We start from the raw sequence: 27,257 nt of genomic DNA, 5'->3' as shown, positions 1-27,257 counted from the left end.
CACCATTTATAAAGGTGAATGAACCCGCTATAGAGTGCTGAAGTCCCGCCCCTCTACTTCCGGGTTATGGGACCTATCTTTCGAAAAAATATGAACGGCAGTCTATGGTGAGATCATAATTATTTTTTGGTCCCGATCGACTTGTGGCATGAATTTCACATATGATGTATGTGAATTTAAAAGATAATTTTTCACGTCAAGAGATAAATTATTTGACGTAAATAAGCTGAACAACATTAGGTTTTGTATGAGATCGCTTAGTGAACTACATCTCTCTTGAGATCCCTAGAGAACTATGGCTGTCTCCTTGTTGAGCTTTACCGTCTTCTTCCAGGACGAAGGCAGAAGCATCAAACGAGGTGAAAATCATTATAAATCGGGTCATGTCGAGAGCTGTAGTTACACGAAGGGAGTTTTGGTCGGTTCTGTACGCGCCAGCATGCGGGACTTGTAGTTCGTTTAATTACGTATTTTCCATAGCGTTTTACTTAACTATCTTGCGACAAACTGTGACATTCTTGACATGTAAAAACATTTTTTATTCTGAAAAACAACATATGTATAATCCAAGGCACAAGTCGATCGGGACCAGAAAATAATTTATCTTTCGCCATAGACTGCCGTTCATATTTTTTCGAAAGATAGGTCCCATAACCCGGAAGTAGAGGGGGCGGGACTTCGGCTCTCTATGCTGTCACTCATAGCATTCCTGAAGAGCAGTTCTGAAGCTGAGATACCAGCTGCCACTGACCTGGCTGACCAAAGCAAAAAGGGCATAGGCAGACAGGTGACGCCCAGGCCGACAGCTAACCACCATGCCCTGAAGTACCCATAAGTTTAGGCCTTGGTAGAATTTAAATGGGTTATTTTAAAACTCACTTTGTTCAGGTGTTTTGAAGGGTGAAATTGGCTCCATTGGCTCTTTTTTTTTGGACATTTTAGTGGGTCTATGGGGACCGACTTGCTTTTGGAGTTAGCCTTGAGTGGCCATTTGTGTAACTGTTTTTCATTGTTGTGGCGAGACAAAAGATACTCTGAAATCTGACTTGAGTAGTCAAAGTGTCTAGACGGAGATACAGTCATAGAAATCTGAGAGAAATTGCATTTCAGTGGCATTCATGTCCAAACCACCTCTAAATGTGGTTTCGATGCGGTCTACAAAAATCTGATTTCATGTCCTAAGGCTTTATAGACTGGTTCTTTCTATGTTTTTGTGTATTCACAAAATTTCTAGGCAGTCATTAATCATATTAATGATTTGTTTTGTTGTTTTTAAAATTTAGGTTGGTATTTGATACATGGTTTTCTGTGACTATTGTTTCTCAGATTAAAGTGCTGCACAATGACTCCAAGCTCACTGCAGTTATTCTCAACACCTAAATAAAAATAATTATGCATGTTGTAATCAATATAATCAACCACATCCGCTCTCTGACCCCATGAGCCCTTGCGAGGACGCAGCCACGTGCATCCTGTTCATGCGCGAGCTGCGTCAGATACGCTCACACTGCCGGTTTCAAACCGCTACACAACTCATCCTCGACAGAAGAGGCAGGCACCCCTCGGACCAATTAGTGCCGAGAAGCGTTGTCTCTCCAATTTTCATCAACACCGAACCCGTGGTGAAGCAGTTAGGGCCATTCAGAATTTGAAATTTTGACCTTTTAATTACAGCGTCCCCATTGAGCCAATCAGTGTTTCTTTGTTAAATGCCACAAACAAAGGCACAGGCTGCGCCATCATGCAAAATTGGGCAGACAATGAGAAATACTACCTGAGCTGTCACAATGAATTAATGAACTGTAGTAGATAATAGCTCAGCCGCACAATGAGGGCCAAAGCCTCTATGCTTCTTTTAAAAGTAAACCAAAAAAAAGACAAATACTGTTTTCTTTTTCTTGACAAGAGCAACAAATTGTAAATGTCCTGAGAAACATAAAGGTAACACGCCAACTGATGTTCTCAGTTGGCGTGGGGGGTTGTCATAGAATATTAGCGCATTTGGTTTGGTGGTTGTGCTTTAAAGAGACGTTTCTTTCAGGTATGGGACTTCAATGGCCGCTGCCTCCACAGAATGAACGCCGGCCTGGGTCGGGCTGTGGACATCTCGCAGGTCTTGTTGCTGAGGAGAAGCATATTGGTGATGGGCTGGGAAAGGTACTACAGCTAGTTGTAGTTAAGAGTCATTATTTTGATCACGTGTGTTACGGATCTTTTGTATCCCGGGGATACGGATCTTTTGTTCCACAACACCAAGTGGTGCTGAAAGACGACATGTACAACTTCAAATTTAATACCTAGGTAAATGTCAGGTGATTAAATGGATGAAAGGGGTCCAGCATCTGTGTGTGCATGTGGTATGTTTTACTTTGGAAGGACCAGTTTGTGTTAAACCTTGGGTGTGCAATTTCAAAGGGTTGCTTGAGGCGTAAAACTTGTTTTTAAGGTTCAAATAGGATTAGTTTAAGGTAAAGAGTATGTAGAATGTATTCAGAAGTCAATGGTAGACCTTTTATACCAATGTTAACTTAAAGTTCTAGTGTCAGTTTGGAGATGGTTCAACTTCCAAACCCTCTCAGCACTAATTTACTTTTCGTGTTTGCACTTGTTCACATGAATTCAGGGATTACTGATTTTGGTGGTCACAGGTAGACAAATGAAGCTGCGTGCCAGAAACTGCAGTCCCTCAACTAGAGTATGAAGAGGTGTAATTTTATATCTGAAGGTCAACGTCACTGTAATGTCATAATGTCCTCCAAACAACAAAAGAAAGAACACTTTTGTTAGTCTTCACTACTCATTTTATGTGTCCGAACAGACTACGGCCACCTCTAGTTTTAAAAGTGGCCATCAAAAAGTTTTAGTTGGCCTTGTTGCTCACTGTAATTGCACCCAAACCGCTGACATTGGCAGTTCTTGGTTCTAGGCCAGCAGTGTTGGAGCTGCTCTCAATCCAGTTTTCCGAGAGCCTCCTCTTTTGTTGTCCAAATGCGAAAAAAAACTAGTTCTAGATTAGACCGTTTGAAAACCGGCGTTTGAGCTGTCTGACTGTCCTCACAAAGATAGCACCAAAGTGTGTTTGCGTGTGTTTCTATCCGTCCTTTCCTGCTCTGCCTGCCTGCCAACAACACCGAGCCAACCAGACATCTGGACACTAACAAGTCAGAGCGCTCCAGGGTGCTCGCATTCACTTTACTATCACTACCTCGTGTTTGTGTGTGCGCGTGTGTGTGTGTGTCCTTTGTATACCCACATCACATCTGCTCTTCATCATCATCATCATCATTATCATTTCACACCCAGTGAGCTGAACTCAGCAGTGTGCTGTCATCAAGTTATACGACTCGCTCTTTTTCTGTCCTTCGGTCTCACAGCCACACACACACACACACACACTCACTGTCTTGCTCTCTGGGGTGCCACAGTGGTAAAGAGAACACAGACGACAGATCAGCAGCAGTAAAGGAAAATAGTGCCGTTATGACTTTCATCACTCATATAATTTCCCATTTCTCCACATCAGCCTAGACCACAGTTTAATCCATATAGTGCTGCGTCGCATTGCCTCTAATTCAAAGTCCTTTTTGCCTGCCGCTGCTCAAACGATCCCATGCAGGCTGAAATGTCCACGTCCCACCGATGTGAAACCTCAGTGCATTGTTAGATTTCACATACAGTACCTGTACAACGCTTAAAAGAAAAAAATTAGCAAAAGCGCTGTGGTGACACAGAACAAAGGATTAAAGCAGCAGAAGTCATTGCAGGTGTGCTGAAAGCCCTCTGGAGATGATGAATATTAAAGTGTTGCATATTCATGACATCCACAGTGAAGGAACAGCTTCCGTGCTCATTACAAACACTATCTTGATGCAATGCAGGTGTAAAACAAAGTGTGACTCTGTTGCAGGAAAAATGTAATTTCTATAATTAATAATTGATTGTTTATTATTAAAGTCAAATACATTACCTAGTGTTAATAATCAGCTTATTCCTTCTGAGTGAAAAGTCTTTCTATAAGCACATTATTCAACTGCTCCTGCTGTGTTTACATGCACAATATATTTTGGTTTTTGCCCTTTATTCCTGAAAAAGACAGAATTTCTACTAATTAATACAATCTGGAATATTTGGCTGGTATTCCCGTTTACTTTCAGCAGGATGGAAGGAAGTTCTCCACCTGTGACGGATTTGTTAAAACGTGCAATCACAGCCTCACCCCTTCATTTCTCCAACCACCCTCTGTCAAACGTCGGCGCTGCAATGCTGCATATCCAAAAACCAAGTCTTTGTCATGATGTTTCTCGTTCTGACAACAAATCTGAGCCTTTTAGTTTGGGCTGACATCCCGGCCGCAGCCTTCAAACTGTTGGGTGGTATGTCTGGGTACAACACAAAGAGCTGACTGTAAAGCCTTGTCTCGCAAACTTCAGCAGAAACACCAGCTGAGATGTGTGGTTTTTTTTTGACTGTGCCGCAGACATGTCCGGAGATTACTCCTAGAACCTGACTATTATCCATATACCCCAAAACATGGAAAATGCTACATTTGGAAAAAGACCTTATTTGGAATATCCTAATTAGGTTTTATATGATCTGTATCAAATCTGCAATAATGGTGAAATATTAGTGTGCATGTAAATATACTGTTACATCTGCCACAATTGATTCTACTATTACTACTATTGCTAGTATTACTGCTGAAACTACTACTGCTACTAGCATTACTGCAAATATCACTACTACTGCTGCCACTACAGATAATACTACAATATCTGCTGCTGATACAACTTTTACTACTAATGCTACTTTTGCTGCTGCTCCTGCAACCTGCTGTCACTATCACAACTGTTAGTAATAATATCAATGCATGAAATATTAGGACATGACATTAACACATGTGATTCATTCCTGATTTAAATTGCGTGGAGAAGGTGAGGAGGTGATGGTGGTCCCAAGTGTGTCTCAACACACGGTTAAGAGAATTCTGTTGATCAGCTCCTCCGTCCTCTCTCCCTCTGTTTGTCCTTGCAGGATGTTGACAGTCTTCCGCCTGCATTCGTTCTCGCAGTCTTCCGTGGAGCCCTCCGAGTGGAAGGGCGGCGTTCAGCATCGCACCAACGTGCTCTGTGCCGCCTTCCAGCCTCCGCAGACTCTAGTCACAGGTGCGTGCATCATAGGTTTTGCTTTACCGTATTGATTTGCTGTACCAAAGAAAAACTAAAGAAGAAGAGAGAAGCAAAACAAAGGGGCCCTCAGTCGACTTGCCTTTGCACAGGAGTATGTGTGTTAACTAGTTTAGTTTTCTTTCTTTTTTAAATGAAACTCTCAAAGCTTATATTAAGTGTGAGCCCTGGGAGGAAGAGGGAAAAAAACAAAAGCTTGGAGATTAAAGTAAAAAAAAAAATGAAATGAAAAATAACTGGCAGCAGTTATCTGCTGATTAAAGTAAGTGGTGTTGTTATCAAAGGACTCAAGCTCTCTCTGCTGGAAGTAGCTCTGTGTTTTTAATGTGTTTCTGAGCACATGTTTAGACAGAAACAGAGTGGATATAATCACAAGTGCATCTGCACTGAAACTTAAAACTTTTTGGATTAATGCCACATTAAATTTGGACAACAAATACATAAATTAGAGGACAGGAGTAAACAACAAATGCAAAGGGCGAGTGAACTGGAAATGATCCAATAAGAAACTCTGTGTGGTTTTAGCATGCAGTCGACCCTCCAGTGTTTGTCCCTGTTCCTCTTAGTTAGTGTGAGCCACCCTGCTCAAAGATGCCTTTTTATGGCAGTTCTTTTTTATTAACAAAATAATTTAGTTCCTCAGAGGCACAACAACGTCCATTCTCTGTATTATGAGCTGACATTTGCCTCCCCCACTAACAGAAACCTTTAAATTTGGGAATAATTAATTAATTAATAATGAATTCAATTGTTAGTTAGAGCTGCATTAAAGGCATCTATCTATCTATCTATCTATCCCCACAGTACATCTATTACAATCAAGATCTATCTCTAATAAGATGGTATGGATGCATCTCTTTTTAGTCTTGCTTTCTTGTAATTTAATTTAATTTAATTTAATATTAATGTCTTCCCTTGTCTCTGTTTATGTGTGTGAGATAATATAGCTCAGCACTACACACACAGAGAGCTTAGAGGAACAATTTCTCAGTAGCTCTCTGAGAATTTTGCTGTTGCACAAGAACGTTAAAGAAGCTTTAATATAATTATACGTTGCAGAAAATGATCCGGAGTTAATAATAATCAGAATTACTGGAGCGACCGATGAGTGCACGAACTCGCTCTGAAATGGAAATGACTCACACATGTGAAACCAGGGTCTTAAAATCATACTGGCTCTTTATTAAAATGCAGAAACACTGGCCGCCTCTGGCTAATGGAGGAGCCTCTTCTCGTCTTCCAGTCACTCTATTTATTTATTTTTTTTTTTTCACTTCTCATACAAACTTTTGAACTCTTTTCCAAAGTTTGGGCTTTAAAGTTGTTTTTGTGGACCACGGAATTCAACCCTGCGGTGCTTGATTTCATCTGCCAAGCTGTCACTTCGGGCAAAGAGCGTTTACCACCGTTGAGAAACAAAGAGTTTGCTTGTTGTGTGAAAAAAAATAGATTAATATCCCAGTGGAGGATAATCAGAATTACCTGGTCTGTTAGGGTCATTTGTATGTGGAGGCAGCAGTAGTTTGAAATGCCAGCCAGGCCCCTCAGTGCTCATCACGGTCTTACATTTTTCTGCCGAGGGGATTAAACTGGCAATCCTCCAGTCACTGGTCCACTTTTATAACCATCAAACTACAACCACTCTGCACCCAATTTACCCCAGTGTGCTGTTCAGTTTGTGAAGTTGTATCACTCTGGCTCACGTACTGAAAGTTCTTTTTTCGTTTAACCGGTCTGTGTGAGCGCAGTGGGGACGCAGGCTGCAGACCGTCCCTGGCCCTCGGAGGAGGATCAGCCCCGGAGATAAGCACTGAGAGCGATGATGTGAGGGATTGGGGGTGTGGAAAGGTACCAAGCGTTTGGAAGGAAATTAATAGCTGGAGCTGGAACAAAGACACTATTCGGGAGCTACTTTGTGAAACTTCTTCAAAGTTCGACGCGCAATTTCTTTGTCAGTGTCCAGCTCCTCTCTCTGACTCGGTTCTGTCTTTTTTACCCCCTGCTCTTCGTTTACTGCTGTTTATTTTTGACCTCATCTCTCCAGTTTAGCCTGCTGCATTTCTTCGTCTACATACACGCACACACACATTGCACACTCCTCCAGTCTAATTTAAATGCCCAATTTAAATTATGTTTATTAGAGCTCTCTCAGTGGGGAGTCGTGGTAAATGAGACAGAGCTTCTTACAAGCATATGGCTGTGTGTATTTGCTGCAGGTTGAGGTGGTTTTTACTGTATGTGTTAGAGAAACAAGCTTCTACTCACACTGATAAAATGGTAAATGGTTAACGGTCTTGTTTGTATATAGTGCTTTTCTGCCTATTTGTAGGAAGTCACCCATTCGCTTACACAAGCGCACACACATTCACTGGGAGCAACTGGGGGTTCAAATGTGTCAGAAGCAGGGGGGATGCTCTGATCCAGTCGTCTAGCCAAAGTTGCTTATTCCACTTTCATATGTTTCCTTCTCTTAACACATCAACAACTAGAAGACTGAGTCTGAGCATCTCCCAGTCGTCTAGCAGCACTTGAGGGATGTTTCCAGTCTGAAGTGGTCAGTACCTATAGAGGTGGTCCAAAGACAGAAAAGTTGTGAACTAGCGTCAAAGCTCATTGAGGTATGTGGGGAGTGAAGGCTGGCCCACCAACAGGGGGAGCTGTGCTCAGTAGGTGGAGCGGGTTGAACCAAAGTCTTTGGTTTGGGTTCAGCCATGTGCCAATTTACAGTTTGGTCCAATCCAACAGCTGAGCTACTGTAGCTTTGATTGCTTACTCTCTCATGCTGGTTCAAATAGAAACGCTGCATTGACGTTTGTGTTGCATGCGGCTGACGTTGTCCCCTGCTAAAAGTGCCTCCAATAAATGGTAAATGACCTTGTTTTTATATAACGCTTTTCTACCTATTAGTACTAAAAGTGCTTTACAGTCACACAAGCACACACACACACCGGTGCAACGCACTGGGAGCAACTGGGGATTCAGCGATGGAACCGTTAACAGTCTGGTTCGTGGACAACCCACTCTACCTACTGAGCTACAGCTGCCACGGTTCACTTCTGATGCCCACATGTGAGTATGGAGTAGTAGTAGTGAGTAGTGAATGGAAGAAGGGGGCCTGGTCAGATCAATCTTATTTTTTTGCATCATATGGATGACAGGGTGCACAGGGTGCACACAGCACCAGGATACAAGGAACAACCTCTTTCTGTTGCCGTGGGGTTGTGTTTGGTCAAAATCATTCAGGTTGTGAGGTTTCACAGGTGTTCAAGAACATTACTGAACATCGTAATGAGATGCTGATTGTGAAGATCAGACCTTATACCTTGCAACACATCTGACTGTGAGCTGATTGTGGACCTGAAGAAGGAGCTTGTCTTCCCACAAGATGTGGCAGTGATCCCGGTCCTGCTATCCGGGAGCACGAAAGCCATCATAGTTGCTGAGCTTGCAGTGCCCTGGGAAGAGAGGCTAGACACGTCCCACCAACTGAAAAAAGGCAAATACCAAGACCTGATCGACGAAGCAGATTTAAAAGGGTGGCACGCAACCATCTTACGCATTGAAGTCCTCTGCCGTGGGTTCCCAGCAAAATCGGTGTGCTACTTCCTCCAGAGGGTTGGGCTAAAGCCCCAACCGCTGAAGAAAGCCACCAGGTACATAGCCGCAGCAGCCGAGTCCAGCTCAAGATAGCTGTGGCTGAAGAGAGCCCACAGTTGGAACCCTTCTGCAGGTGAAGCCTCATCAGTCTTCACTGCCCCACTCAGGCGAGGTGTACAGGTTAAGGGGCGAAACACCTGTGAACCTGAGATCCTGATGCGGAAGGGTTTCCAACAATGTGGATGCTCCAAGGAATACCATCTCACAAGAAGATCTGCAACACCATAGTTTAGTTCCTGCAGTTGCAGCTTGTGGCAAAGCATCTCTGATGTTTACTTCAAACCAATGTTATTTACTTCGCAGCTTGGTGATTTTAATGTTGTGGCAGATCCGTGCATATGATGTTGCGCTCTCAGGTGTGTTTATTTGTGTTGTTCTCTGAATGTGGCTTCATTTTCTTGCTTAAATCAAATCAGTTAATCCTTTTGTTAATAGCTGATGGAAAGCCGCGATTTAATATTTTTCCAGCCGACACTTTGAAAGAAATCCCCCCTTTATCTGCGATTTTCTTTTTCTTCATAACCTGCTGTCACTCAGCCAATTGCTTTACAATATTGATGTCTCTGGGGGTCTTGACGTCCTGTCTGCTGAATGGAAATGATTCCCCTCATAAATAGTATCTTATTAAAAATATGGTGCTAATGTGTAGAAAGACGAGCCATGAAACCGTCGTCTGCTCCGTGTGGTTTAAACACGTGACCTTTTGGTTTTTGGAAGACTTTCACTGTAATCACATGCTGTGGCTTTTCCACATCAGCTAATGTCTTTTCCTAAAAAAATAAAATAAAATCATAAAATGATGTAATTCATTCATCAATTCCTCCTACGCTTTAATATCCTGTGTATTGCGCTCTTCTCTTGGCCTCGGGGGCATGTTTGAAAAAAAAGAAAAGACAAAAAGTTCACATTCACATCCTTATTTCCTGTGTTTCCTCACTTTTCTGCACACACATTAAAGCAAAGTCCAAGTGAAATACCTGTGAGGTATTTTCTATACGTTAACTATTTCTTTTCAAATGATTTCTTTTTCAAATCCGTTGAGCACAAAGACGACATCTATAAGGGATGACGCATTAGTTTCAGTTGGCAGCAGAGCTGTAGTCAGCAATGCTGTTTTCCCGTCAGAGCTGCCAAGTTTTTGCGTTAGTGCCGCCAAGTGAAAGCGGTGGTGGCATCATCGGCACCGGTGACAAAAGTCAATTTAAAGTTCTGTTTGGACTCACACACTGTGCGTATATGTTTGTGTGTTTCTTTGGCTGCTCGTCTGTTTGTTTTGTGTCTGAGTTGATCAAGTTGCAGCAGGAGCATTTGGCTGCTGTGGGACTGAAGCCCCCCCCTCATCCATATTCAGAGTCTTTGCCATGTTCCGCTCGACTTGTCACACACAGACACTGTCAAATGCACACACAGCAGGGTTCATGTACGCAGGGGTCCTGTATACCTCCTCCAGTCACAACCCCAGTTTCCTCCCTTCTTCCCTCGGATCCCTTAATCCTCCGTGGCTGAACACGTTCCAAACGACCAACTCATCTGAACTTTGATGGATGGCCAAAATGTTTATCAAATGGAAATCCAAGCGGAGGAGGCTCTGTATGTGGTAATATTACTGCATATGTGACAAAAGTTGGATAAAGTCTTTAGCAGCTCCAAAGGGAGCTGCATGAAATCCAAAAAAATAACTCAAGAGTTGTCACTGTAATCATCTTCGGTTCGAACCGCGAGTTAAAAAAATTATCTGTCGAGGTAAACTCTGTTATGACTACTTTTATAGCACAATCAAATCTTAGGCTGAACTGTTGCTGTTTGATTTGCATTGTGTCTAATATAGACATCAGGTTTTGATAAAGAAGAAGACAACATCTCTTCTGCCACATCTGTTTTCGTCCTTGAAAAGGGGCTGACAATGGTATATACCTTCTATTTCTTCTTATTTCTCTGTATTTAGGCCAATGTACCAAGGTTAATATATAACTAAATTACAAACTAAAACTAAAAAATATCAGAAAACGGAAACAATCATTCTGTGTCCAGCAGCAATAAAGTAATAATATACAGGAAATGTGTCAGTTTTACTGTGTTACTTTGGTCAAATTTGAGAATACAGCAAGCATGAGGAGACATTGGTGCATGTTGTTATTAAGACTGGGATGTCTACATGGCTACATTTACATGGTATTCTGTTAATAATCAGTAATAATTCCAATCAGAACAGGAATACCTCATGTAAACAATGCAATCTGCCCCGGTACACTTTTGAATCTTTCCAATGGGAACATATGAGCTTCTAACAATCATGTAAACGCTTGAATTTTTTATCTTTGATTGGACATTAATACTGGACATGTTTGCCCCAAAAGTCTTGCAGTGGGCAAAACCACTTTATGCAGATCAGCAACATTATATTCTGATGGATGTTTTGGGGCATGTAAACATACACTGATCAGACATAACATTATGACCACCTTCCTAATATGGTGTAGGTCTCCCTTGTGCCTCCAAAACAGTTGTGACTCATCAGAGAATGGACATGGGCCTTCTGAGGGTGTCCTGTGGTGTCTGGGAACAGAATGTTGTTAGTGGGGGCCTTTGGGTCCTATGGGTTGAGGGGAGGGGCCTCTGTGGATCATCCCACAGATACTTGATCAGTTTAGGATCTAGTGAATTTGGAGGCCAGGTCAACACCTTGTGCTGTTCTTCATGTTTTTTTGAGTTGTTCCTTTTTGTGTGTGTGTCTGTGTCAGGCTGCATCCTGCTGGGGATGGTTGCTGCCATAAGGGAGTGTCGTTGCTATGGGGTGGGGGTGTCTGGTCTGGTCTAGGTGGGTGCTACATGTCTAAGTAACATCCACATGAATGCCAGGTCCAAAAGTTTCCCAGCAGAACATTGTATTGTCACATGATGGTCAATGTTATTCACTTCTCCTGTCAGTGGTTTTAATGTTGTGGCTGATCAGTGTATATATCTATATAATGGTTATCTCTAATCAGAATTATTTCAATAAGGGTGAATTAATACTGTCCATGTAAATGTAGGTGTAGGTGTGAGTTCATTTCCATTGAATAGTGTTGTTCATATTGTAATACCAAGAGAAAAAACTCAGAATAAAAAACAAACAACAAAAACTTAACATTTTTAAACAATGAAAACTAAATGAGCAAACCCCTCTGGAAAATAAATGCAAAATTATAATGCACACACCACAGCGATGCTATGCACTGTGGTGTGTGCTGCAGGTATTACTGGTTTAGAGCCTGTTTAAAAGTTAATGAAGGTCATTAATCTGTCTGCATCTCAGAGCCCAACTTTGTGTAGATAATGCACATATCTACACTCTCTCATTCCCTCTGTCCGTCTCTGTTACAGTCACACACACACAATGCATCTTTTAAAGGACTTTCCATTGACACACCCTCCCAGCCCCTCTCCTTAATATGTGGCCTAACCCTAATCTGTTTGTGACATTCACCCTGAAACCTACTCTCAGTAGGTTTAACTCTTAAAAAGTTGCGAGGTTACAGGACAACACGGACCCACAGCTTTAGTATTCTGCAAGAGTTTGGCTCCCACAACTTAATAAAAACAAGAACACACACACACACACAGAGGCAGAGAGAGCGAGGACATGATAAAAGTCGCTTGAAATACAGAAGCTGGCCCTGGGCTGCATGAATAATGCAGTCAACCCACACTCCCATAAAGTTTATACGTCCTATTGCTCACACACACTCACCTCCTATAGCCAATACACTCCTCGCACATCTCATTAACTCCTGCTGTTCGTCTGTCGAACCACCTGATGAGATTTCGGCCCTGTTTGATAAACACAGACGTGTCTTCATAATGTAGATCACTTGCAAAGCTCTTTCTCTTGAGGTGAGAGTGAAGGGCTGAGCGGTGGAACAGATGGGGGAGGCCGGGGACAGATGTTGAGCCTTATCATCTCTAAAGTGGTTTTAGTGGCTGGCCTGCATGATTCAGCAGCGAGGGGAAAGTAAACGTGAGCGTGTTGACAAGAAAGTTTTTTTTCCATTTCTTTTGAAAATGCGAGGCTCTCTCAGTAAATATGAAAGGTTGTACGGCCATTACAGGGAAATTTTCTACACAAAACAGACCACCATAAAACAAAGTGCAATTCAAAGAAAAAAAAAAAAGCTTCTGATAAGTTGGTACTTTTTGGTTTGTGCACAGGAAGCCACGACGGGGAGATTGTAGTGTGGAACAGCAGCACAGAGAAGGCTTTGAAGAAACTGCGGCCACTTGGTGGACTTGAAGACTACAAGAATCAGCAAGGTCTCATTTTCAAGCCGAACAATTTAGGACTACAACATTTCATTCATTCAGCGAATACTAAAATAAATAGTGTTAATGATTCTATCACTAATTCCAGTTTTGTCTGTGATTTCTTGTCTTTCTCCTTCCAAATTTTCCTGAACTCAACTTTAAGAGGACAACTGCTTCGCCATCACCAGACTGTTCTTTATACCAGGACGCACATCTGTGACTGCAGGTGAAATGTTAAAAATTCTATTTATCACATCAGATTTAGAGTGTCTGTTAAATGTTAAAGTGAATTCTTAAAAGTTTTGGAGTCTGCATGCTTGAGTACTAGTTGAATTCTACATTTACACTTTGGAAAAGAATTCTTCAACTCAATTAAAAATGATTGTCGTAAGAGGTTCCAGCTTAACTCAACACTTGATATAATTATCTGATAAGACAAATGCCCCAAAGCATCAACCGCAATAGAACATTTTTGGCAAACGGTACACAAAGTGTCTGCCAGAATCTGACACAAATGTCAGCGAAGAAGAAACAAGCAAGTAGCCATTCAGTAGCAGAAGATGGTAAAGCTGGACCCACGATTTCAGCAGCACTGCTCACATCGATTCCGGCTTCATTCACCTTTCCAAACGCTCGTTGTAACAACTTGTTTTGTGACCTCCATGTTACTTTTGATCAGATCAAGCGTTTACATGAATATAAGAAGCTAGTATTTATTCTCCTACAGATTATTAAAAGGTAATTCCTTTTGATCGGGCTAGTCTGTTCCTATTGAGGTGCTTACATGAATTTTTTTTTTTTATTCTGATTGGGCTGTTATTCTGATTAGTACTAATAGCGTCCATCTAAAAGTAGTCAGTATGAGATGAAATGTCCAGGGGTTTTCCCCACAATAACAGCAGAAGTTGCAAAGAAAAGTCCTCACATAAATTCTATTTTGACTTCAGTGACATTGTTCCTAGCTGTATTTCATTAAAAAAAAAATAAAATAAGATGAGATATAAAATGAGAAAATAATCCTATAATTTATCAAATAGAGGGGATTTTGCCTTTTTGATTTGAGGCCAAAGCTCATTTAAGCGAATATTTAATCTTGTTCCAGTACTGTAGTTTGAGCTGCCACGTGAATCCCTGCAAATCTTAAGAGTTGTACTTGCACACTGTTATTTTTGCTGGTGAAATACACAGTTGCAAATATACAGATGCATAAGAGACATTATTTCCACTTTAATAAGTTTTGAAATCATTTTCCATTTATTCTCAGTGTTAAATAGCTGCTGCTTCTGCCAGCTGCAGCTGTTTAGAAGAAAAAAAAAAAACAAACAGCATCTGGAGCCTGGCCCCTTTACCTGCTGCTCAGACTGACTGCAGCAACAAAGTGTGTGGGTCTGTCGACAAGGTTTAAGTACAGAGCTGTAGTCAGTAGAGCAGAGTACCAGATGTAACTCATTCTCCAGGAATAACTTGACACATCTTGGAGGAGGAAACCAAATCAGTCACGATTTGTCCCTGCATCTGCTTGTGAGCCTAGTTCTCACTATCGATCATTGTGCAAATAGTTAATGTTTCTCAAGAAATACTAGTGGTTCAACATGAAGCTAATCTTGTCCTCAGCAGGTAGAGCCTTTGAAATGATGTTGAGGATATATTTTTTTGTAACATGCTGCTGTGTAACACAGTGCTTTTTACACTTACCAAAGACACACTTTTACGAATGTTATTCCAAACCTTTCTGTTTCTGCACGTATATCAGGTGGTGCAGATTTGGTGTCCTGCGGTGGTTCAGGATTGGTCAGGCTGTGGAACACCCAAGGCGGCCATCTGGTGGGACAGTTTGCTGCTCACACCAGAGACCTGGGATCGGTTGTCATGACTGTCAGCCCCTGTGGAAAATATTTAGTCACTGGTGATAAGGAAGGAACAATCAAGACGTGGGACATAAAGGTAGGTTTTTGTGACACACGCTGTGTATACTAGCTGCAGGCGGCAACATTAATTTCAGTGTGAATTAACGTCTTCATCCCAGCCTAGTATATTTCTATACTGTAAGAAGAACAGAAGAGGGAGTGACAAGGACAGATTGATGGGCACTGGTGAACAGAATGCCAGAGGGAGGAACGGAGATCAAGAGACAGACTATAATAGACAGTGAAGAAAGAGTGGACCCTCGATATTTCCATTAGATCGGGCATGTTGTTCAGTCTGAAAATGACAGCACTGTCTGTCATTTTGAAACCTCAGCAGCTCTGTAGGACGCGATGAAGACAGTCAATCGTTAGAAAGAAAATCTCCCCTGATATATTAACAGAAAGAAATAGAGCCCCCGTCTTCTTTGAAGATTTATTTTAACCCATTAAGGGCTACGGTACTTTCTAAAAAATGTTCTAAACTTGCACCTAGACGCAGGAAATAAAAAATGGATTGTCCTAACTGTGCAGCAGAAACAGGCAGTGAGGGTTGTCAGCTGGAAGACAGTGAAATACTTATTACTAGATGCTTGATACAATAAAAACTTATATATAAAGTTGGACCTCTTTGACCCGTAGTATTCCCAAGGAAGCGATTTTGAAGCTTAGTGCGGTGGCTCCGGCTGTTGCCATCCAGACAGAGCTTGACTCCAGGCTAATTCAAGAATGGACAGAAACAGGCGGAGTATGAGTGGAGATGACAGCCAGGCAGACAACCAGCAACCTGTGACAGCATCCACCTGTCACTCAGTGCCGCCACACCCTTAATTATACATAACTCTAAGCCGTTATACATTAGAAGTGTGGGTTACATAAAGATTCATCCGGAGTGCAGTTGTACAGCTAGAGAGACCATAAAATGTTTTTAGTATCAGGCTGTAAACATGTTTATTTCTGCTGTAAAGTTGAGCAGTTTGAGCTAGTTAACATGGAGGTCTAAAGGGATTGACTCACTGCCTCTAGTGGGCATTTGAGGTACTGCATTGTGCTTAATTTTTGGCATTGGCTTAATTTTTCAGCTAAGTGTGCTGAATGAATGTTGTAATTAAAGCCTATTTTAACATACTTTATACAGACTTATATGTGTGGAAATACATGTACATGATCACATCACGTACTATGCATTACATATATTTGGTAGCTGAAGAGTTTCTGATGCCTCACAAAGGCCTTTTGACTTTTTGACTCTGATTATGGAGACCTACATTGTGCCATCGGTATGAGGCGTAGCTGCATCACCGTCATGCTCATAATCGGAGTAAAAGAACAGCCTCTCGGGTATTATTGCCACAATATTCAGAGCTCAACTCTCTGTCACAGTTTATAAGAGGGGAGGAATTCAGATGGGTACGTTTCATTTGGCTTCCAGTTTAATTTATGGAGATTTATGTATATATGTAGCAGAGTTGAAGAAGTTGGGCAAGCTCAGTGCTCTTGCAGAAATCCTGTCCTTCAGCAAGTCAGGAATCACATGGATGACTGACATGATTGCAGAATATATGGTGTTGTGTTCTCAGACACAGACATAGGATATAGACAGAGCCTTTGGGCTTTGAATGTCCGTACATCTCTAAGCAGTGTGCAAGAGGGAGCAATAGAGAACATTAGTATCTGCAGTCTAACAGTTTACTTACTTTCCAAAACTGTAAACATAATTGCAGGAATTACCCCACCTTGCCCGGTGCCAGCTAGGATACGCTTCAACTCCCATGACCCTCTTCAGAGTAAGCAGTTATACTGTAAATAATGGGTGCATGTATAGATTGAGAAGAAATGTAATACAGTATTAACAGTTGTGTTTTCATTAGTATATAATCACCCGAACCGGCATATCTTCTGTACTGTACTTTGGGAGTGTAGCGGTAGTGTTCGTGCGTTGTGTTTATGGACACCAACAGAGACCGAACCACTGTTTTCGTCGGTTTATTTGTTGTACCTGGCAGAACAGTATACAATCAGTCTCAGTAGAACTTTCAAATAACTCGCTCTCACACAGGGAGACAGCGCAGGAAAACTGTGCTATTAGCTACTGTGCATAAGCACTACACGTACCTGGCAGAACAGTATACAATCAGTCTCAGTAGAACTTTCAAATAACTCGCTCTCACACTGTAGCACAGGAAACAGTACAAAAACATAACTTAAGACACCCACTTAAATACGAAATTTAAAAGTATAAGGGTAAATATTTCTGGAGCTAGCATCATGTGCACTCACCAGGGAGACAGCGCAGGAAAACTGTTACGGTCTCCCAGGGTGCACGACCCTAATTCGCAGGGGTGCTGCGTTCAATAACCTTAAAATAATGTCGTAACTGACGACTAGTGTGAGAGGTGGCAAGTGGAGTCACATTAACTCCGTTACACTCCCCCCTACTGATCTCCACTTGCCCATACAAACCAAAAGAAATACAGTAACCGAGACTAGATACCAGGTACCAATAACATCTCATGAGGAGGAAATGGGCAAAAACAAAACGTAAAGGGTACAGTGCTGTTAAGATCACAGATGCCAAGTAAACCAGTCACAAGACTATTCCTGAAGAATTAGAATGAGGAAGGGTTGCAAAACCTTCCAGCACCCATAGGTAAACACGCCCAAATACATGTTAAATAACTTGCAGATCATGGTATAAAACAGCACACACAATATCCACCTGGACACATCCATGCCAATAGTCACAAACAGGTGTCCTTACGTCATTACTGCAGAAGAAAATGAGAGAGAGAGAAGGAAAAAAAATTAAAAATAAAAATTTAAGAAGAACCAAACCCTCCTAATAAGTGAAGGAACTCATAGACTATACATTCACCACTAAACACGTGAAACACAAAATACACACAAAATAACCCTAACGACCAGCAAGAACCTTCTGGTGCATGTTCTGAATAAGTCTGACAACTGGTCTAACAACCCTGCCGTACCTAGTACGTACTCCCTGTAGGCTGTCACAGGTAAGGCTTCGTCCAGTCTCAGATGCCACAACTGACACAGCACCAGGAGACGGCAAGTCAACAGGAAAAGTAGAAACGGCAGGTCGAAAGTCTGGCAAGTCAACAGGACAGTCAGCATCAACAACAGCAGGAACACAAGGATCAGACTGGTCCGGTCTGTCAGACACGGTCTGGCCTGGCCCGTCAAGTCTGCATGAAATGGGATCATCAGGGCGAGTTTCGTCAAGTCCATTCTGATCATGTTCATCAACATCGGCCATGGTAGGCAACGGTTCTCCTGTGGAGAGAGGGAGCTGCGAAATCCAACAGACAGTCCTGTCCTCCGGTCCACATCCAGGAAGAGCAAAATCACTGTCACGCTCAGCACCCATCACAGGCTCATCCACAGCTTCATCAGTCAGATCACTGACAAAGGATTCACAATCCTCCGGATCAGCAGGGAGAGGAAGGAAGTTAACAGGCATGATAAGGTTCCTGTGCACCACTTTCTCCTGGTCTGTTGCACAGTTCCTGAGTCTGAAGGTGTGAGTGTCATCCTGTTTGTCTACAACGATGTAGAGGTGACTTTCCCAGTGATCAGCCAACTTCCTTCGACCTCGTTCTCCTTTGTTTGCCAGCAGGACTCTGTCCCCAACCTCCACAGGTGCACCCCTCACCTTACGATTGTAGAGCTCAGACTGTTTCTGTTGTTGTTTCGTGGTCGAAACTTGAGCAATCCTGAGAGCCTCTGCCAAGTCACGCCGTAGACCCTGCACATAGACATCATAGTCCACCACTTGCTCATCCATAAGCACAGACTGGAACATCATGTCCACAGGCAACCTGGGAATTCTGCCGAACATCAGAAGAAAAGGAGCAAAGCCTGTGGTTTCATGGACTGTCGCATTGTAGGAGAAGGTGAGTGAACGCAGAAGCTGGGGCCATTTATGCTTGGCTCTTGGTGGAAGAGCTCTGATCATGTTTCCCAGGGTGCGATTGAACCTTTCGACTGCTCCGTTGCCCATTGGATGGTAAGGTGTCGTATGAGACTTTTCAACACCAGCAACTTTTAGCATCTCTGCAATCAGGCTGCTCTCGAAGTTTGCACCCTGGTCTGAGTGCACTCGCTCTGGAAAGCCATACACACAGAAAAAGTTGTTCCAGAGTTGATGAGCGACAGCTTTAGCTGACTGGTTGGGACAGAGGTAGGCCTGAGCTAGCTTAGTGAAATGGTCGGTCACAACAAGGACATCTAGAGATTTGTTGGACGAATCTTCTGCTGACCAAAAATCAATGCAGACCAACTCAAGAGGTCTAGAGGTCTTAACACTCTCAAGTGGTGCCCTGGCCTCAGGTTCAGGGGACTTACTGACCAGGCAACGGCGACATTGCTGCACATAGTCTTTGATATCCTTCTCCATCCCAATCCAGTAGAACCGCTGCCTAGTCAGATAGAGCGTCCTCTTCTGCCCTTGGTGACCTGCCTCATCATGGACACCTTTCATGACCTTATCCTTCAGGTTAGTTGGTACGACATACCGATAAGTCCTCCTTTTTGTCACAGCATCCCTGGAAGAGCGATACAGAACACCTGCTTTGATGGTAAGTTGCTCCCAGTGTCGAAGAAGCCGCAAGACTTCCGCTGGTTCATGTGGGCGTTCTCGTCTCGATGGCTGTCTTTGGCGTTCCACAAAATAGAGTACCCGACCCAAGCACGGATCAGCACGTTGCATCGATGTCAGTTTATCTCTGGGCAAAGGTCGGCAGTCAGACAACTCAGATGGCAGAAGCGGGTGAGTGAGCTGCGGCAAACAGAACGCATGAGGGGACAAGCTATCTGTCTCCAACGAATATTCCAGAACAGCAGACACTGACTTCGAGGAGATAGGCGTATGCTGGGGCACTGCCACTGCACTGCTGGAGGCCACAGTCAGAGGATGCTGCTGCAGGTAGCTGAGTGGATCACAGGACACCCGAAACGCATCCTGCACACAGTCAGGTGCTAAGGCATTTGCTTCCTCCAATAGTGCACCATAGGGGACAGTTGTGAGCCGATGGAGAACACTGGGGTGCACAAAAGGCTCACGGCTGAGAGCGTCAGCCACCACATTTTTAGGACCGGGAATGTATCTGATGTCAAAGTCGTATGGGGCCAGTTTTGACACCCACCTCTGCTCACAGGCGTCCAACTTGGGCTTACTGAGAAGGTAAGTAAGCGGGTTGTTGTCGGTCCATACAGTGAACCGGTTTCCTCTCAACCAGTGGCTGAACTTGTCGCACACAGCCCACTTAAGTGCGAGGAATTCCAGCCTGTGTGCTGGGTAGCGAGACTGGGCATACGTAAGCGATTTGCTAGCAAATGCAATGGGCCTAGCAACATCGTCACCATCAACTAGCTGAGACAACACTGCCCCAAGGCCATTGGAGGAGGCATCAACTGACAGGAGGAACGGCCTGCTGAAGTTGGGGTGAGCAAGAGTGATGTCATTTAGCAAAGCCTGCTTTAGCTTTCCAAAAGCTTCGCTGCATGCAGGAGTCCAATCAGCACAGGAAAGGTCCTGAGATACAGGTGGGTTCTTCTTACCCTTGGTACGCCTCGGCCTTTTCAGACCAGACGTCAGTGCAAACAAAGGCTTGCTGATACTAGAGTAGCCCTCAAAAAACTGCTGATAAAATCCCACCATTCCAAGAAAGGACCTAATCTTGGTGGGGGATGGGATGTCCGTGCCCTCCACCATTAAATCCTTCTCCTGCAAGTCAACAATGGCTTTGACTTTCTCTGGATCAGTTGAAATGCCTTCTTTAGTCACAATATGGCCCAGAAACTTCACAGAAGGCCTCATGAACTGACACTTTTTGGGGGCTAACTTCAGGTTGTGTGCCTTCAATCTCTCGAACACCATCTCCAACCTCTGCAATGCCAGCTGTTCATTGGGGGCAAACACGAGGATGTCATCAAGATAACACAAAAGGCTCAGAAAGTTTTGATCGCCAAAAATAGCCATCATCATCCTCATGAATGTGGCTGGGCTGTTGCAAAGTCCTTGTGGGAGCCTGTTGTACTCATACAGCCCAAATGGAGAGGTGAAAGCCGTGAACTTCTTGTCCTCCTCGTGGACCTCCACATTGTAATATCCAGAGGTCAGATCCATGGTCGAGAAGAACGCATTTCCTCCCAGAGCAGCCAGGGCGTCAGCCTGGTGAGGCAAAGGGTGTGCGTCACGGACAGTGCGTGCATTCAGCCACCGAAAATCAGTGCAGAGACGCAGATCGCCATTCTTTTTCCAGATAAGAACAAGAGGTGATGCGTACTCGCTCGTAGACTTCCTGATGATGTCACGCTCCTCCATCTCATTTAAAGCCACCCTCAGCTTCTCATAGTGTGATGGGGACAGTCGGCGATAGGGAAGTCTGAAGGGCTTACTGTCACTCAGTCGGATGCGATGGACAACGTCTGTGGCCCTACCGCAGTCCAGTCTGTGGCGAGAGAAGATGGACTCGTACTTAGCCAACAGGTTAACAAGCTTTGCCTTCCAAAAGGGTGACAGATGAGTCGCATCAAGGTCAATGTCCTGCAGCCCCAAGTCAGAGAGAGTCGGACTAAAGGGTGGACGAGCAGTACAGTCTGAGTCAACAGACAAGCTCTTCTCACTGGCTGTGTCAGACTTGTCAGCTGTCTTCATCACAGTACATTTCACTTCAGCTGACGAGTCATTTTCATAGAGGTAGTCAGTGTCAAAGTCTTCCAATGCCATACACGGTGACACGTCTGCAATCTTGCAGTTGCGTCTCAAAGTCACTGGTCTAGTCGAGGGGTTAATGACTCTCACTGGGACCCATCCATCGCCCCACAGTGGCGTTACAACCCGGCCCACGATCACTGAACGTGGCACGGTTCGTGACTCACTTGGCTCCACGACGACCGTGCTGCCGGCTGAGAGACAGACGTGAGCAGGTAGACGGCCCCAAACTAAATGTTCTGTCATGGGTTCCAGGGTCACTGCATGTTTGAGTTTAACAGTGCCCACCTTATCAGGACACTCATCGCCTCTCCATGTCTCCACAGTGGTCAACAGCTGCAGCAGGCTCACCTCTTCCACAGAGACCTGATCTGAGAACGAATTTTTCTCCTGGCAGTCTCCAGAGTGCTTCAGCACCCGAATTAGGTGTTTTATGACATTGCTACCCAGAATGAGATCATCACATTGGCCCTCCACGATGAGCGTTGGAACCGAGAAGCGACAGCCAAACACCCTCATCTGCAACTCACACACTCCAGCAGGTCTTGTTCTTGAACCTCCACATCCAATAAGGACAACTGATGAGGGGGAAATAGAGTCCAGGGAAACAACATTGTTCTCCTCCAGAAGAGGGAGCACACGAGAGCTCAAAGAGCAGGCCATGGAACCGCTGTCAAGCATGGCTCGAAGCTTCATGGTGTCCTGGACCAGCACATCTGTGTGAAAAAGGTTATCAGTTGCAGATAGTCTCTGTGTGTTTTGAACAATCACAGTGGAGTTATCATTTGTTAAAGAGCAGAACTGTGAGTATACTGATTCGAGGTCAACATCATCAAGATCTTGCGGGGACATGTCATCAGGCCCTACACTACTCCCCTGCTCATGTGGGCCCGCTAGTTTCCCTGCTGGTTGGAGCCACCAGGCTGAGTGGCAGGTGAGACAGCAGGAGGAGCAATCTGGCAAGTCACAGCCTGATGTCCGGCAGCATAACAGCGGAAGCAAAGACGCTCCCTCCTGCAGTGAGACATGGTGTCATGATTGTCACCCCCACAAACAGCACAGGGCACCCGAGACCTGTTGCGGCTACCCATACCAGACCTCAACGGCCTAGAATGCTGAGAGGCCTCTCGCTGCAGTAACCGCTCAAGGAGAGTGATAACATGCTCAAGTGACTGCCCTTCAGACTGGGATGTCCTGCTGGCTGTAGCCGGTTGAGGATCAGGGGCCCTCTCAGCAGACTGAGCATGGCACTGTAAAACGTCCACAGTTTGGTTGGTTTGCAGGCTTTCCGCTGGGCGCGAGGACTGTCGTTGCTGGAGGCGCTTCTTTCGATGGTGTTCATCTAACCTCACCTGAACATCTGTAGCAGTCCACTTTTCCAGAGGTTTGCAGCTGAAGACTAAAGACAGCTCAGTATCAGGGCAGTGAGTGATAAACATGACTGTCACTTCCCGGGACGGATTGTCGAGAGTCTTCCCCTGTCTCTTTAGTCCATCTACAGCAACGTCCATGGCTTTGTTAAGCCGAATCCAATAATCAACAGCGGTCTCAGTGGAGTGGGGCTTTGTGTCATAAAAGTCAGCAAGGGGCATAAAAGAGGCCACAGAGTCACTGAAGTGTTGCCTAAGTATGTCAAACACAGGTTGAGGGCCTGACTTTAAGTCCAAACAAGGCTGACTGCGAAGTCCAATAGTCACAACATCACGTGCTCTCCCCCGTAGCTTGCCCAAAACTTCATCAACCTGGTTACAAAGTTCAATGCCCCTCTTACTCAGATAAAGTATCATAGCCTCCTCCCACTCAGAGACTGAAAGTCTGTCTGTATCATCTCCTCTGAAGGGGTGTGGCTCATAACTATCACGGTTAATTGTCAAATTAACCTTAGTAAGATCAGCTGTGGGTGACGGGGTCATGCTAACATCATTAGCTGGAATGGACTTAAGACATGAAACAATGTTCTCACCTATACTGGTCCCGATCTGTCTCACCAAGTCACTGAGAACATGTACATCTCGCCCAGAAAGTGCAGACTCACCATCCACCCCAGCATCTGCAGTGGCACACGCACTATCCCGCCCAGGACGACTGTGAGGGGTAGATGTAACATGCCTGTCTTCACTAGCCCACCCAGAGTAGGAAACTGGCTGAACCACAGTTTTGAACCCCTACCAGCACCCGACACATTATATTCATCCATCCTCACTGAAAAAAAACAACAAATAAAACCTCAAAATCTCTCCAGCTAAGGGCCAATTACCGTTTGCAGCTTTACTTGTTTTACTCAATGTCTCCCCTTTAACAGGTTTTATCCTTTAGATGACCCACAGACATGGAAAAAAATAAAAAAATAAAATAGAAATAAATCTCGTCACAGATCACATTAAACATCAATATAGCTTATTCAAAATTGCAATCCACAAATCAATTTTTTTTTTATTTTTTTTTTTTATATGTACTTAGGCCTCATTCATCGCACAGAATAACACAGTCCAAACAACTGACTCCAAGTCACAACCGGACTCACGATCCCACGGGAAGGAGTAAAACACAGATGAAGCAGCCGCCTGAAGAGTTGTCTGTCGGGCTCGCGGATCGCGTCGGCTCGCGGACCACCACGAAGACGAACGGGTCACGGCACCATTGTAGCGGTAGTGTTCGTGCGTTGTGTTTATGGACACCAACAGAGACCGAACCACTGTTTTCGTCGGTTTATTTGTTGTACCTGGCAGAACAGTATACAATCAGTCTCAGTAGAACTTTCAAATAACTCGCTCTCACACAGGGAGACAGCGCAGGAAAACTGTGCTATTAGCTACTGTGCATAAGCACTACACGTACCTGGCAGAACAGTATACAATCAGTCTCAGTAGAACTTTCAAATAACTCGCTCTCACACTGTAGCACAGGAAACAGTACAAAAACATAACTTAAGACACCCACTTAAATACGAAATTTAAAAGTATAAGGGTAAATATTTCTGGAGCTAGCATCATGTGCACTCACCAGGGAGACAGCGCAGGAAAACTGTTACGGTCTCCCAGGGTGCACGACCCTAATTCGCAGGGGTGCTGCGTTCAATAACCTTAAAATAATGTCGTAACTGACGACTAGTGTGAGAGGTGGCAAGTGGAGTCACATTAACTCCGTTACAGGAGCAGGTTCTCTGCCATTAAACCCACCATGTTTCTATGGTAGCCCAGAAGGGACAGACAAAACACTGACTCCAGAAATGGTTTTACATGCCTGGAAAGATGTGTATGATGTGTATTCAGTTGCTTGCAAGCTGCAGCTTCACTACTAGATGCCACTAAATTATACACACAGACCCTTTAATGTAGAATCCATGCATTGGCATGTACAGCCAGCCAGCTTTATCGCCTATAACCGGTTAGGATTCTGCAGTCACAACATCGCATTGGCTAACTCCACAATATTGCATGGAAATACAGGTAATATAATGCTATGGTCAAAGTACAAGCAACAAAGTTACTAAATGGTGAGGGAGTCACAGTTGAAGTGTTGCTCAAGCACTGACTGATGTTATGTTGTCATAAATCCATAAAAGGACTGGTCAAACAAACACATATGACTGGTTGACACCTCACTACATCATTGGAGCGCTGGCAACCAGCACAACTTTGATTTATAGCATGATGCAGCGACAAGTGTCATGTGTCAGTTTGTAGCGTTGTGTTGCTGGCCTCCATTGAAAAACGCACCAGTAGAAACTGCTCTGCTCAAGAATGGAACGGCCGTTAGCGGTAGGTCCCCACTTTAGTATCCCCGTCGACTTCTTTATGACAAAACAGTCTAATCTTACAGTTTCCTGCATTTTTCTCAAGCTATTGTAACTGCCTACAGTACAATAACGTACTGCTTCTCCAGTCTTCTACACTGATTATCAGCTTTTCAGGATGCTGAACATTTTTCTTAGTGTATCTCTTTCACCTTTTTACATTAACTAGTTAGCCCAGTCTTCCATTGCCAATTTAAAAATGGATCTTTCAGACAAACTAAAGAGTTTTTGCTCCTTCTCCCCTCAGGATTACTGTCTCAATCCAGATGAAGGAGTGAACAGAGAATCCCCGAAACTACTGTGTAGTTTCTGCCCACACCTTGATCATGTGACTCACCTGGAAACGTGTATCCATGGCGACAGGCTCCTCCTCCTCTCAGTGTCATCAGACTGCAGTGTGGCTCTTAGCTACCTGCCTGGAGAGACCGTTGGTTTGTTCGGACAGGTAAAGACACGAGTGCAGTTCATTTAACCCTCAGGCATCAGTTTAATTTACTACCCTCTTCAGTCATTAAGGACAAAAATGTCCACAACCAAAAAACTGCTATAAAAACTGAACTGATTAATATTTTTTTTTCTGCTTTTTACTGCATAAATCTCTTAAACCACTTCAGCACTTTACAAAACTACCAAAAATTCAATCATTTTGATGATTATAACCCTTTAACCCCAGTTTGATTACTTAGTCACTGTAAGACACACACAGACCTTAAAATAGCCTGCTAAGCTCAATATCACAAGCACAAAAGCTAATGAAATAACAAACATATTAAACAAAAAAAACAAAACAACAATGACTTTAAGTAATCAAACTCGCATTTAAAGGGTTAAAATCCTCGGAATGATTGCATTTTTGGTACTTTTGTAAAGTGCTGAAGTGCTTTAAGAGATTTATGCAGAAAAAAGTAGAAAAAAATATGAATCAGTTAAGTTTTTATAGCAGTTTTTTGGACGTGGACATTTTTGTCCATAATGATTTGGTAGGTGTTCTGTTGACCAATTTTTTTTTCTAATTTCAAACTTTGCATTGAGAGAGACTTTGTTACAAAACATTGTGCCACATGCACTAACACAGCCAAAATGATAGCCAGATGAGGAGGAAAGATGTGTCCAAATGAACAAAAATATCTCCAAAGCTTGAACTGCATTACCTATGCTGTTGAAATAAGTTTTTTATTTTTGGATGTAAACACTGTGTATCATCACACTGTCAAAGTAACGCTTCACAGTTTAAATGTATAGCGGCGCCGGCTGGCTCTGATACAGCCTAACCTCCCACTCTGCAGCGTGCTGGTGGGTGGTAGTATCCAGTTGATGAAATGGATGTGAAACCCAGCGTCAAGCCACAGTTAGCTGCGTGTAAGTGTGTGTCTGTGTGTGTCTGTGTGTGTTTTGTGTCAAAGAAGGCCCATATTAAGTTAGCCTGGGGCGGTGTCTGCTGAGTGTTACTTTATTTCACTTTGCCTCAGGCCCACACACATACACAGTCACACAAGTGCATTCGCATAAATACACACGACCCAAAGCGGAGCATACACGAATGAAAGCAAACATGCTTGTACACCTACATACACAGACTCTATGGAATACAATATAAGGAACTCAGCTAGTGTTCATACTATTGTGTTAATGCCTGCTCACTTGTGTGGCAGCACATAGAGACATATTGTTTGTTTAGAGCTTGTGTTGGTTTTAATGTT

General features: G+C 43.7%; 1 protein-coding gene across 1 annotated transcript in view; it reads left to right on the top strand.

Moving 5' to 3' along the window:
• The window catches only part of LOC311497745 (cilia- and flagella-associated protein 337-like), a 40,449-nt gene extending 13,974 nt beyond the window's left edge, over window positions 1-26,475 (top strand). The window contains exons 12-16 of the mRNA XM_084558115.1: window positions 2,042-2,157; window positions 4,918-5,162; window positions 13,029-13,130; window positions 14,875-15,065; window positions 25,727-26,475. Of these exons, the coding sequence (XP_084414241.1) occupies window positions 2,042-2,157; window positions 4,918-5,162; window positions 13,029-13,130; window positions 14,875-15,065; window positions 25,727-26,029 (957 nt within the window). The 3' untranslated portion in view covers window positions 26,030-26,475. The remainder of the gene's footprint in view (window positions 1-2,041; window positions 2,158-4,917; window positions 5,163-13,028; window positions 13,131-14,874; window positions 15,066-25,726) is intronic.
• Window positions 26,476-27,257: the final 782 nt, after the last annotated feature.

Source organism: Chelon labrosus (assembly GCF_963514085.1).
Source record: "Chelon labrosus genome assembly, chromosome: 13".
NCBI lineage: Eukaryota > Metazoa > Chordata > Actinopteri > Mugiliformes > Mugilidae > Chelon > Chelon labrosus.
This window is presented reverse-complemented; position numbering and strand designations above follow the sequence as displayed.